Source organism: Musca vetustissima, unplaced genomic scaffold (genome assembly GCF_032173495.1).
Source record: "Musca vetustissima isolate MV318-11 ecotype Yass unplaced genomic scaffold, APGP_CSIRO_Mvet_v1 utg67321, whole genome shotgun sequence".
NCBI classification, from domain to species: domain Eukaryota; kingdom Metazoa; phylum Arthropoda; class Insecta; order Diptera; family Muscidae; genus Musca; species Musca vetustissima.
This window is the reverse complement of record NW_026883787.1, coordinates 1-15,066: the sequence shown is the minus strand read 5'-3', so window position 1 is coordinate 15,066 and position 15,066 is coordinate 1. Positions and strand designations below refer to the sequence as shown.

The window sequence follows — 15,066 nt, the reverse complement described above, 5'->3', positions numbered from 1 at the left end:
AAAACTACATCTTTTCACTCTCGGTCACTTTATTATAAACTTTCTGTGACGAACTTTACCCCGCGAGCATATCCCAGCATTCTTTAGAAAACCCAAAAAGGTCTGCTACCTAATGTAGAATATTTCGAGAAGTAAACGCATTCAAACGACTACATTCATATTGAGAAACAGGATGGGTTGAGCAGCATGCGAATCTATAGAAGAGATAGTAGAATCGTTGGGAGAAATAAGGGATAATTGTAGGATTTAATTTGGATTTCATTCTCAGAAGAAGTATAAGTTTCAGTGTTCAGGTCAAATGTAAGAATTTCGAAATCCAAGTATTTTTATAGAACTACATTATTTTTCATATGTTTGGATGAACTAATTGTACATATGGCAAGCATATATCTGGAAAATTAAAGAATAGCTAAAACCTTATCGAGAATTATAAAATGTTAATGAAAATATTTTAAATAATTCATACAATTTTATGAAAAATATCTGAAAGAGGATCTGAGGATCACTATATAGAAAGGGAAAGATCCCCGACCATCTAATCCATTTGATGTGATTGTAGTATCCCGGCAAACGATGGGTTGGTAAAAATTAACGAATTCATCGAAAATATATTTCAAAAACTATTTACCAAAAATATACGTCAAATTTCCACAATCAAAAAATATGCATAATATTTTCTTCATGACGGTAAAACTTCATTTACTGATAGTCCAGTATATTAAATAGTATTGTTATTGTTAAATATTAAGTTATGCCAGTATGTGTGGTACTTCAGTTTATCAATTGATCGAACTTATTGTGCGAAACATTTTTCAGGAGAATGTCAAGCTTTGATCTAACTACTCTTATCTCAAAAGATAATTACTATTCCTATTTTGATTACATTCGATTCATAAGTTCTATAAAAGGTGTGATGTGTCAATTGCCTCCCTGTAGGATTCAAATGTATGATTTCAAACTTCCCGAATATAATAAAAATTTCTGTAATACCTTCCATAGCTAGCTATATTGTAGAGGTATGTGTAATGGACATTTTGATATATTCTATGTATTGACATTTTTCACAAATAATGTTGGTTTTATTTCCTATTTAGAATAGGTTGAAGTTTCAGCCAATGATTCAGATATCGTGTGGGATATATACTATGTGTTGGTTTTATAATGTAAAAATTGACTCACCATTATTGTGCGTTTTAAGCCTCCTTATATTTGGTCCATATTTTGGCATAGTACGATTTTATGTACTTTGAAAGTAGTAAAAAATATCGTAAACATTGCCTTCAATTCGGTATTTCATGTAGGATAAGGAACTTCTCAGTAAATTGTCGGTATAGTGTCACTTTATGGTATATGTCCCCGTTCCTTCAAAATAAGTTTTGCAAGATTTTCGCGTATTTTTCTCAAAATGTTCTTTCATAAAAGCATTCCCACTTCAATTACAGACAACTGAAAAAATGTTAATTCAAATCGGTGCCGCCGTTCTCAATTGATGAGTTACTATACATTTTTACATAATTTTTATGATTTAATTTTTAGATTTAAATTAATTTTACTTCAATTTAATAATTTATTGTTTTTTCGTTTGACTCCCACGCGCATTTCACAAATATAGCTTATGTATGAGTCGGAATACTTAACATCGGCACGCGCCGATTAAGCACCAAATATTTAATCGGGCAAAGCACGAAGAAGCTATATATCGCGCCATCTGTCGTACAAAGTTAAAATTAAACACAAAAACACTACTCACACCCCATAGAGCATATACGTAAAGTTTTGTCAAAATTGGTGCAGTAGTTCTTGAATTATGGTAGAAAACCACAAAAAAATAAATATTGCGCCATCTGTCGGATGAACTTCAAACTACACAGAAACACTCCTCACGCCCCATAGAGCATGTACATACAATTTGGTCCAAATCGGTGCAGTAGTTTTTGAGTTTAGCGATCACGAACATACATGTAATTTTGATATATATAGAGATTGTTCCAAATTTTAAATATTAACCGATCATTATCAAAATAGCCGATTTAGGGAACTTTTTATGTATAATAATACAAGGTATAAAACATAACGACGACCGGCTAAACCAAGTTTCCCCACAGAAGTAAATGTAAACATTTTTGCAAAACTATTTCGATATATATCCATCTTTTGAGGTTTTTTCAAGGTTTAAGTTCGTTTTTTCCCAAATTTTAATCAAAACTTCAAAATTTCGACTGTGTTGTTTTGGCATTAATAAAAGAAATATATTTGGGTTATTCTAATTCAATTTTAATATTTTACACAATATATAATATTTTGTATAAAAAAAAACTAACAAACAACAAAAGTGTATAAAAAACACAGTACTTATAGGCAAATTAATCTAATTCCTGAGACTCATGATGGCTTTTAGCCTATGGACCACGTAGTGGAGGTTCTGTAAACCCTTCATTTTTAGAGTTGCAGCGTTTCGCATCACGTACATTATCGATTAAAACATCCGCACTCAATTCAATTAACTTTTCCAATGGACATTGGAAATCACAGCCAGGTACTGTCAGAGGTAATGGATAATCTTTGGGATTGTTACGGAAATAAATCTGAAAGTAAAATAAAAATATATCATTTTAGATATATGAGCTATGTGGAGTATTTATTTTTTTTTTTTTATTTTACCTCAACATAATATTTTCCGCTTTCCTTATTTTTGTGCAATTCAAACATGGTCATAGAAGAATAACGCGGCAATTGTCTCTTCCAAATTTGCAATGCTTGCATAATATTAACCACAGTCGAATCATGTCCATTATAAATGTACATTTTGCGTCCATCGGGTTTTAGAGCGTTGTGTGACTTATCTTTCATTTCATTAAACATTTTCGTCAGAAAAGGTCCGGCCTTTATTTTTTGCATTTCCCTGGTATAAGCATTGTAAATGTAACTTTTCTCAGCCAAATATTGTAATTTATCGGGAAAATATTGTTTAGTCCATTCGGGTAATTCCAAACCGAATTCTGTCTGTAAGTAAAAAAGGAAAATAAACAAGTGAAAATGTCAATACCCTTCAGCAAACGTATACTGATAGTTATTTTAAATGAAAATATAGGGAACATATCAAAAAGTACACCTATACCAACAAACCATACCATAATGCACACCAAATACAAATTTAATAAATTTTTAATGGAGATTTTTCCTAAAATCGCAAAACCCCAAAACGTCTACGGATATTGACGACGCATGGTAGGGTGGAACATGTGTATGAAATCCTCAAAATACTGCAATTTAGAGGGCAAAATTATATGAGGCCATCACCAAAGCTTGTGTACTTTGGCAAAAAATACCTTAAATCGGGAGATACGGTTATATGGGGGCTATATCAAAACTTGGATCCAGGGACCCTATTTTCGATTTCTATATTTGCTTTGTCATTAGAAACATGTGTGCAAAATTTTGGCCGCCTATGTCAAGTGGTTCGGCAGTTAGTGAGTTTATACCCAATTTTTGGGTAAATACTCAAAATAGGGGTACCTTTGTATGGGGGCTACCAGTAAACGTGGACCTACATACATAAAATTTTGCATGGACATTTGGAACTCAAAAAGAACACTCTGTGCCAACTTACAGCCAATTTGGTTGTAAAATGTGTCTAATAGGCAAAAAATACCTTAAATCGGGAGATACGGTTATATGGGGGCTATATCAAAACTTGGACCCAGGGACCCTATTTTCGATTTCTATATTTGCTTTGTCATTAGAAACATGTGTGCAAAATTTTGGCCGCCTATGTCAAGTGGTTCGGCAGTTAATGAGTTTATATCCAATTTTTGGGTAAATACTCAAAATAGGGGTACCTTTGTATGGGGGCTACCAATAAACGTGGACCTATACATACATAACATTTTGCATGGACATTTGGTACCCAAAAAGAACATTCTGTGCAAAATTACAGCCAAGTTGGCCTCAAAATGTGTCTAATAGGCTAAAAATACCTTAAATAGGGGGATACGGTTATATGGGGGTTATATCAAAACTTGGACCCAGGGACCCCATGTTGGATTTCTATATTTGCTTTGTCATTAGAAACATGTGTGCAAAATTTTGGCCGCTTATGTCAAGTGGTTCGGCAGTTAGTGAGTTTATACCCAATTTTTGGGTAAATACTCAAAATAGGGGTACCTTTGTATGGGGGCTACCAGTAAACGTGGACCTACATACATAAAATTTTGCATGGACATTTGGTACTCAAAAAGAACACTCTGTGCCAAATTACAGCCAATTTGGTTGTAAAATGTGTCTAATAGGCAAAAAATACCTTAAATCGGGAGATACGGTTATATGGGGGCTATATCAAAACTTGGACCCAGGGACCCCATGTTGGATTTCTATATTTGCTTTGTCATTAGAAACATGTGTGCAAAATTTTGGCCGCCTATGTCAAGTGGTTCGGCAGTTAATGAGTTTATACCCAATTTTTGGGTAAAAACTAGGGTATTTACCCAAGTATTTACCCACGTCTTTAAAGTATCGTAAAACTATCTATTCTAAATCGATTTGATAACAGAAACGCGGAAATAGGGTGTAAGATGTTGTATTACCGAGTCAATATAGTAAATACCCAAATAAATACCCGCAAATAGGTATTTACCCACCCCTTGGGTATTTACCCGGTAAATACCCGGTAAATACCATCTCTATACACAAGATTTTATTTCGGGAGTTGGGTGGAAGTTGCTGGTTCAATATGAAAAATTTTGTATGCGTACGTCTTTGGAGGTTAAGCGGCGCCAAGATTGATTAAATTGTATAAGAATTACTATGCCTAACTGAGGACCAATATAGCTCAATTTTGAACAAAAAAATCCTTCCTTCGCGTTAAATATAAAAAATACCGAAAATCGGAAAGTTTCATTATATGGGGGCTAGGCTTAAATGCGTGCCGATATAGTTCATTCTCGAACCGGGCTTTTAGTTGTTTATCTTTATATCCTCCGATGGTAGAATGATTACAACAGCTTTGGTACACCATTTACATAAAATCGAACGAACAGATATTCACGAAATTTAGCACACATCATTCTAGGCCCAATTCAGTGCGCTATGCAAAATTTTTGTGCTTTAGATACATAAAACACCAAATTAGAGCGAATTCGATTAAAAACCGAGCTCAAGAATTAGAAAATTTTGGGGAACCCTTATATGGGGCAACCACAAAAATGGTTGCTAAACTCAAAGTACAATTCGAAAATTTTGGCGATCTATATCATTTTTTTAGAGGCTAGAGTGATTACAACAGACGGACGGACATGCATAAATTTTACGCCCATCAAGAATATATATAGTTTTAGGGTCGGGAAATAAAACCAATATACACTCCTATGGCGAAGGGTATAAAAATACAATACAAATAAATATATGAAGATTAGGCCATATCTCCGAACATAGACCTATTGCGAATTTTTCTTTCTGGGGATTTCATATACTTGCCAAGGGGCTTCATTCCCAATATGAATATACGAATGTAGCTCCACACAATGGTTATGGCACCACCCTTAATAGACTAATATGGGTGGTCCGTCGTCGAAAACACTCATCCCATCAGGAAAATGCGACAATAGAAACTGAATTATTTCCAAGCTTGAAACTTTCAAATGCTAATTGCTAGTTTCGAAACGATTTTAACTAGACACTATATTTTATAACTTCCACTATAAGGTGCAATCCTTCCAAATATTTTTAGAGGCTCCCTGGCCCTATTTTCGGTAGTTGGGACACAATTTACAATGGCTGTAATTTTCAATTCTGTTTCTTGAACGACAGAAGACTTGCCCACAGAAAATTGTCAATATAGATCCATGTTTTGACATAGCCCATATCCCGCTCCCATTTTATGTATATCGAAGGGCTCTGATGCATTTAGTATTACGCTTTCTCAAAAAATAAAAAACATCATCTTCTTATATATGTTCCCTATATTTTGCTTAATGAAGATACTTATGACATTTTTAATAAATTTCACCTTTTTCTACTTACCTCAGCTAACAGGGTCAAATACAGGGAATTGATATCCTCAGGTTCGGTTATATTTAATCCCGTGAGCTTAGTCAATTCACTGAATAAATATTCATGAGGTTTAATTTCTTCTTGAACTGTGGCAGAACTTAAAACTTCTTGGAAGGCTTCATGATAACGAGGACATGGTGTGCGGACCAATAATAGCTGGAAAATAAATAATTCAAATAAAAATAAAAGATGTGGTGAAGGGTATAAACACACCGCCAATAATAATCTCTACTTACCGTATCCTCATTTAATTCCTGTGAATACACTGGAACTGGTTGCCAATTAAATTTCGAATTCCATTCCATGGGTGTATTTTTCGGTTGAAAGAGACTAGCCAATACCGTTTGTAAACTCATATGAGTACGTGGAACACCAGTTGCCTGGGCATGAATCAGCTAGTGGAGGATTACATTTTATTTTTATAAATTAATCTATTTTGTTTTTTCAACATATTTGTAGAGAAAAACTTACATCCGGAAAATAATGGCTACCCAAAAAGTTACCATAACGTTTACGCAACCAGCTACCAATGTTAAACAATTCACGTTTGCCACTCTATTATGTATGGACCCCGGGATTGACGAGACGACATTCATTTTGGGTTCAATTTTGAAGTAGACAAGTAAAGTAGATTGTTTACGAGACATCATCATCATCGCCGGCACCGTAGGATTGTAGTCACACAACGAGTGCAATATACAGTGATTTATTGCAAAACACACACCGGGACATAGAATAGGGACAACCAAATCATCATCATTGTTATTGTTGTTGTTGTTGCCAAAGCCATCAGGAGGAATGTCATATAGGGGAAAAAATAAAATAAAGAATTTCATGAAAATACAAACGAATGCAACATTGTTAACAGTAATAGTTCTCTTTTTGAAGTAGTTCCAACACCCCTTTTGTAAATGGGATTTTCCAATTCATCATGAAAATCCACAACAGTACTACAATATACAGTAATATACCACCTAGACATTTATTTCACTTGTTCGGTTAACTGATGTCTGGATGTTCATTCTGCATTGGAGTACCATCGCATTTACATAGCAATTTATATTTAATACTTCATATGTGATCGCATAACTCATGGGTAGTTGGGAAAATTTTAACAGTAGTGAAGGATTGTGGAAATACCCTTCAGATATATAATAGCATATGTAAAATCACATTACAGTAATATTTTTTCAGTGCAAAGAAAAAACTCTTTGCAAAAATATTGGTTCACAATTACCATTACATTTTAGATATAATCAAAATAACGTACTGTTTGATTTTAGTTCTTTTCGCGTAACCTTTCCAAATAGTTTAAGGTAAATACGATTCGCCTTTACTATATTACACTTCTTTCTACATTCACTGTTACTTACATTTGTTATGTGTCCCCATCCATAGGGATAGAATGTTTGATTTACATGCGGATCATTGGGATAGGTGTCGGCAGGTGTGCGTGGTCCATGACGAAAAACCTGTAATTGAACGAGAAAAAAGATGGAAATATTTTTAACAATAAAATAAAACAAGTGAAAAAGCGTTAAGTTCGGCCGGGCCGAACTTTGGATAACCTCCACCATAGATATACTGACAGGTACTAAAAATGAAAATATAGGGAACATACCAAAAAGTGGACCTATACCAACATTTCTAAAAACGGATTATGTAAACCTTAATACAAATTTCAGAAATTTATCATCATTATGGCTAATGAGGGTGTATACACTTTAACATGGTGAAAATGTGCCTCAATGTGGTTCTAGACCCCATGTTTCTTTGGACCAAATCAGTTTCAGAAAATTTAGATTTCATCCAAACTTTTCCCATCTTATTATTTTTCCAAACTTAGTTCGAATTCGAAGATGGGGAAAATCGGTGCACTCCTTCTGGAACCTCCACACAGGGACTAGGTGTAAATGCGGCTATAGTTCATTATCGAACCATACATTCTAAATTTGTATCTCGCTATCCTCCGCATGTGAAATGATTACTACAGAGTCTTAGAACCTAACTAAAAACGCGGAACAAATCAGATACCTATTTTAATATAAAAGAAGAGGTTTATATGGGGACTACCCCAAAAAGGGGGCGAATATTAAAAATTGTTGGTAGGGAGATTTGTTACCATATACGACTACAAAATACCAAATTGCAGCAAATTCGATTGAAAAACGTACTCAAGAACCCCAAAATACCGAAAATTGGGGGTACCCCTATATAGGGGCTATCCGAAAAAATGGACCTATACTCATAATTTTTTGTGGAGAGATTTTCTACGCAATAAAAACTCACAGTACCAAATTTCAGCGAATTCGGTTGAAAAACGCGCTCAAGAACCCCAAAATACCGAAAATTGGAGGTACCCTTATATGAGAGCTACCCGAAAAAATGGACCTAAATTATAATTTTTTATGGAGAGATTTGCTACCCAATAAGACCTCAAAGTACTAAATTGCAGCCAATTCAGTGAACAAATCCGGTCAAAACCCCCCAAAAACTGAAAATTGGGAGGTACCGTTATATGGGGGCTACCAGAAAATGTGGACCTATATTTATAATTTTTAGTGGATAAATTTGGCATCCAAAAAGAACCCATTTTACCAAATTTCAGCGAATTCGGTTGAAAAACGCGCTCAAGAACCCCAAAATACTGAAAATTTGGGAGTACCCTTATATGGGAGCTATGCCTAAACGTGGACCGATATAGCCCATCTTCGAACTTGACCTGCCTGCAGACAAAAGACGACTCTATGCAAAATTTTAGCGCTCTATCTCAATTCGTTTAGACACTAGAGTGATTACAACAGACAGACGGACATGCTTAGATCGTCATAGAATTTTACGCTGATCAAGAATATATATACTTTATAGGGTCGGAAATGATTATTTCGATGCGTTACAAACGGAAAAACAAAACAAATATACCCTCCATACTATGGTGGAGGGTATAAAAAAATCAAGTAGATATAATCCAGCACAGTTCTCACATATAAAACACAATGATGGAATGTTGAGATGTTAATGGAAAGTTAAATGCTCAGACTAAACTAATTCGCTGAACATTCAATGAGAATCAACGTAGGCAGCGAAATACCAAAATTGGAAAATGGTATAGTCAAGCAATCAGACTCTAAAATATGTGAAATGGATCTATGTCACGAAATGATGTTGCCTAATGTTTGTGAGATTATATGAAATACCACACAAAACAACCCTCTATGTGCACTGCGGGAATTCATAATAAATAATCCGCTTTCAGTCCCACCAAATGTGTAGCAGAACCTTCCTGACCGTTAATCCTGGTTTTTGCCACTGTTTGAGGTGCTTCACCGCTCTTTGACCACAATCGTTTTGGCACAGGGTTATCGTATGTGATCCATTTCTCATCTCTATTCGCAATCCGTTTAACTAATTCCGTTTGGCCAAGGCTTCGTAGATGGAAATTCGATCCATCCCACTTTTTTCTGTTAATTGATGCGGCACCCAAACATAGAGCTTATTTTTTAATCTTTGTGTAAATTGTTTAAACCACTTTTATGGACGATTTTTAGCTCCTGGGCAATGATACCACTGCTAATATGCCGGTCAACTTTGATCATTTCTCCGATTTTATCGACATTTTCGACGACCAGCTTAATGGATTTCTTTTTCCCAACCTAATATTTTATTCATTAATTAACACGCACTTATACCATTTTTATATTGAAAACCAGTAAAGAAAGATCAAAAGTCGGATGGGGCCGACTATATGATACTACTTTGGGTACATACAAGAGATGATCATCCTTTAGATAGAATAGTCATATAATGTTTGGAGGGCCATTGAAATGGAAATTAACTGCGTGAAGTTGTAGATATTTGAACTAAATTCAAACAATCCATACATATACAATCTGAAATCTCTAAAAAAATAATGTCAAGCATCGAGCAAAATATGTATAAGATATATATATATATAAATGGACGTCTTTGAGCAACCGTGGCATCCACCATTTGGTATGCTGCAACACTATGTGCTATACAAATTTTATCTCGACACAAAATCCAACAAACGTTATTCTAGGTTCTATTTGGTGTGTTGTGCATTAGTTCGTCCTAAGCAGACAAACTTTAGTTATTTGGTACATCACTTTAATGAAATCGGCCCGGTAGTACAAAATGAAAAAATTCGATGTTACAAACATAAATTTACTGTGAAAAAAATTCATTTCGGGGGGGCCCGGGCCGCCCCCTGCGTTCGTCCCTGATGGGAGCTATATCTAAATATGAACCGATTTCAACAAAACTTGACATATATAAATCTAGACCTAATTCAATACTCTTTGCAAAATTTTGTCTCAGCCGGACCAATATAGGGAGTTTGGTGCACCATTTACCTAAAATAGGACGAAACTATATATGCGAGCTATATCTAAATCTGAACCGATTTCTACCAAACTTGGCATAATTTTGTGCACCATTTACCTTAAATCGGACGAAACTATATATGCGAGCTATATCTAAATCTGAACCGATTTTCTCCAATTTCAATAGTCTTCGTCCTTGGGCCAAATAAGTGACATGTACCCAAATTTATCCAAATCGGATCATAAATGCGACCTGTACTTTGTTCACAAAAAATACATGGACGGACGGACAGACGGACATGCATAAATCGACTCAGAAAGTGATTCTATGCATATTCTCAAGAGTAACCATGGGTCTATCTCATTTCCTTTTGCCTGTTACAAACATATGCACAAGTCGTAATACCCTGTACCACAGTGTGGTGAAGGGTATAAAAACAAACTGGATACTTTTTAACTGTGCGTATTCGTTGGTCTGACCAATTCCCCGCGTAAAATTTTTGTAATGTTCGGTTTATAATTGTGGCCAAAAAACAGACAAAATAAAATTTTTGGTTTATTTAATTGTTCCATGACTGTGGCTTGTACTTTGTTTTCAACTTATTATGAACAGTCTGACGGACATACATGTCTAGATCGGCTCAGATTGGCATAAGGACATCGTAGACATTATATCTACCACGTTGAGAATATATGCTTCTCGACAATAACTCTTTGGTTTAACGAGACTCACCAAGATGATTAACGAATTTCGGATATTTTTTTTTTAGTTTTTATAAGCCTTATGACCCAAGTATCTATAGAAATTATGTCATTCCAAAGAACGTATAGGAATAGAAAATTCAGTTATTTCTTCAATAATGTAGCCTATAAATACATTATTTTTAATTGTTTTTGAGCGACGTGGTTTTATTTTTCATATCACTAACTCGAAGCGTATATACATATTTAATCGTGTTATTTCTATTGAACAAATGTCAAACAATAAAAGCTCCAAAAGGTGTTTGTTTGAAAGTCCTGAATTTCGATATACCACAAAGTGAATGCAAATCTAAGATTCCTCATTAGAGAGGGCATAAAAATTCAGGGTCATTGGGTTAATTATGTATATAAAAAATAGCTGTATGGTCACGAAACAAAAAAAATCACTCGAATGGTTTGGGTTTCAGCACGCAATTTCAGAATTCAACCTATTTATTTGTTTCATCCTCAAAATTAAATAAATGCAAATTTAAGTTATTAGCACACCTGTTTCGTATTATTGCAGCTGATTAAAAATGTTGTCTCGGCGGCACACATACATGCATAATTAAAAATTCTGATAATAAAAATCGTCTTACCATATAGAAGCAAGTCTAGACATAGACAAAGCTGTTCACAAATTTTAGAATCTCAAGTGGAAATAATGGTGTATAACGAAACATCCACAATGAGGACTAACTTAAATTCTTTTCAATTAATTCATTTTTTTAGAAAACGTGCACAAATATATATTTTAAGAAAAATATTCTTCTTGTATGAGGTTGGCTTAGGATTGCAATATATTCTACCAGTCTTTCCATAGCACCCTAATATATATTTTTCTAAATATATATGTATGTATGTAAATAAGTAGGCATTAAATAAATTAAATACTTTATTATTTCTGATGAACGCAAGCATACACACGATGGCACGAGACTTTATTATAATTTCACGCCTCCCATTGTAATGTGATACAATTTATCATCCACATACTGCTGAGGTGACAAAAATAATTATGAGATGGTGGCCTACCGCAAAAACATCAGGGTTTTGAAATTAAACCCCCATCCAACAACAACAAGAGCAACAGAAAAATTTGCTGTTACAAATGTTTTCGAAATATTTACTCATATGAATATTAATATTTTTCACGGTATAACAACAACAATGGCAGCAGGAAAAAGTATTTTATATACAAACACACACATAACACCCATATGTGCAATCAGATATGGTAAAAATTAAAATAATTTATTTTGCATTTGATAACGTTCGGCATAATTAAACTTTAGCCTGCCTATACTTTGGGTCTCATAAAAATTAAAATAATTTGCATATTTACTAAATTAGAAGCGCTGCAAACGACAAGTTCCAATTCCCTGTCATTTTCGATTAGAAATCTATGCAAATTAAATCAATGTTTATTTATATGTGTGTGATTGTTTTTTGTCTATTACTATTGTTGTTGCCCCATCAATTTGCAACGGAATTGAAATGGATTTAAATTGCAATTGATAGGGATCAAGAAAAAATATATGTATAAAAACGTGATATTAAATTAGAGCATTAGAAAAAAAAATGAACGAAGGATTGTTTAAACGAATGGAGTGGATGTTTTAACGAGAACTAAGGAAAGTCTTCATATATGGGATAACTAAAGAAAGTCTTCATATAAGGACTGAGGGGAGCCTCTATAGGCTATATGATATGAGTTCTTAGGCGACATGTTGGAAATCAATTTATACGAGTTGAAGGGAGTAACTTTTGTGTGAAGCTAAAGATTGGGGTTTTATAATGACAAACTGGGACTACCGGGGAATATGCAATGTAGATTTTTTATAAGCGAGTTACATTACACATACAAACTTAAAATGGTTATGTAGGTGAGCTGCAGCAGTGTTCGTGAGTATTTATTGTAAATATGTTCTCAATGGGTAGCAAATCTTCCTACAAAAAACCATGGACTTTGGTCCAGTTTATAGGGTAAAACATGTCAAAAAGCATTAAGTTCGGCCAGGCCGAACTTTGGATACCCTCCACCATAGGTATACTGACAGATACTTGAAATGAAAATATAGGGAACATACCAAAAAGTGAACCTATACCGATAATTCTACAAACCGGTTTATGTAAACCATTATGTACACCAAATACAAATTTCAGCAATCTTTAATGAAAACCCCAAAGCGTGGACTCATACTAATAAAACATGGTAGAATATACAATCCTCAAACTACTGCAATTTAGATTACAAAGTTAGATTACATAGTGTAGGAATTAGCGAATATTTGAGGTCATAATTATATGAGGGCTGTGCCTAAATAACGACCGACATATCTCAATTTCAAATATGTTTGCTTTGTGTCTAAATTCTTTCCTTCAGGAGGTATAATTATATGGGGCAGATGCCTAAATGCTGGCCGGAATATTTCGTTATCGCCAGGTTCAAGTTTTTTTATCACGATTACCTTAGAAAGCAGAATGAGTACAATCGATGGCTAAATCGTCTTAGAATTCCATAATCAGCTAACTATTTTAATATAAGAAGGGGGTTATATGGGAACTACCCCTAAAAGGGGGTGAATATTAATAATTTTTGGTAGGAATATTTGTTACCATATACGACTACAAAATACCCAATTACTACGAATTATATTGAAAAGCTCGCTAAAGAACCCCAAAATACAGAAAACTGAGGGTGTCTTATATGGGGGCTACCCGAAAAATGGGCCTATATTTATAAATTTTAGTGAAGAAATTTGGTTAATCAAATTCGATTTAAAAACGCGCTTAACCCCCCACAATACCGTAAATTGGGGGGGGGGTACCGTTATATGGGGCTAACAGAAAAAGTGGACCGATATTTATAATTTTTATTGGAGACATTTGCTACCCAAAAAGTACCCAATGTACCAAATTTCAGCATATACGGTTTAAAACCGCATTCAAGAACCCCAAAATACCGAAAATTGGTGGAGCCCTTATATAGGAGCTACCCGAAAAAATGGACCTATATGAAAAAGTGGACCGATATTTATAATTTTTAGTGGAGACATTTGGTACCGAATAAGAAGCCATTGTACCAAATTTCAGCGAATTCGGTTTAAAACGCGAATTCGGTTTAAGATAAACAAAATACATTACTTATGGGGCTACGAGAAAAAAATGAACCGATATTTTTACTTTTTAATGGAGACATTTGGTACCCAAAAAGAAGCCAATGTACCAAATTTCAGCGAATTCGGTTGAAATGCGTGCTCAAGAAGCCCAAAATATCGAAAGTTACGCGGTACCCTTATATGGGGGCTATGCCTAAACGTGAACCGATATAGCCCATCTTCGAACTTGGCCTGCCAGCAGACAAAATAGTCCGTGGCATAGAGTTGTCTATGCCACGGACTATATCGGACTCTATATCGGACTATATCCCACTAAAAATTATAAATATAGGGCCACTTTCTTGAGCGTAGTTTTCGACCGAATTAGCTTTAATATAGTACTATAAGTTCCTATATGGTAGCAATTCTCTCTCCATATAAGGTTACCCCCATTTTTCGGTATTTTGGGGTTCAAGCGAATTCGCTGTAATTTGCTATTTTGTAGTAGTATATGGTAGAAATTTTCCATTCAAAAAATTATTAATATTCGGCCCCTTTAGGGGGTAGTCTCTCATATAACCCCTATTTTTGTACTCTTCACCACACTGTGGTACATGTTATTAGGTTTTTGTGCATATGTTTGTAACAGGCAAAAGGAACACATGGTTCCTATGAGAATATGCATAGAATGACTTTCTGAGTCGATTTATGCATGTCCGTCCGTCTGTCCATGTTAAATTGTAAACAAAATATAGCTACCGTATATTTTCGTTCGATATAATGTAAATGGTGCATCAAAATCTATATTTTGATTTGCACGAAATGTGGCATAG

General features: G+C 34.6%; 1 protein-coding gene across 1 annotated transcript; it reads right to left on the bottom strand.

Moving 5' to 3' along the window:
• Positions 1-2,319: 2,319 nt before the first annotated feature.
• LOC133330800 (prostatic acid phosphatase-like) lies at positions 2,320-7,538 on the bottom strand (the record flags this gene model as incomplete). The annotated part of the gene is made up of 6 exons (XM_061539207.1): positions 2,320-2,585; positions 2,662-3,003; positions 6,019-6,204; positions 6,285-6,443; positions 6,520-6,603; positions 7,422-7,538. Coding segments are annotated over 6 exons (1,074 nt in total), but the record flags the coding sequence as incomplete, so codon positions are not given.
• Positions 7,539-15,066: the final 7,528 nt, after the last annotated feature.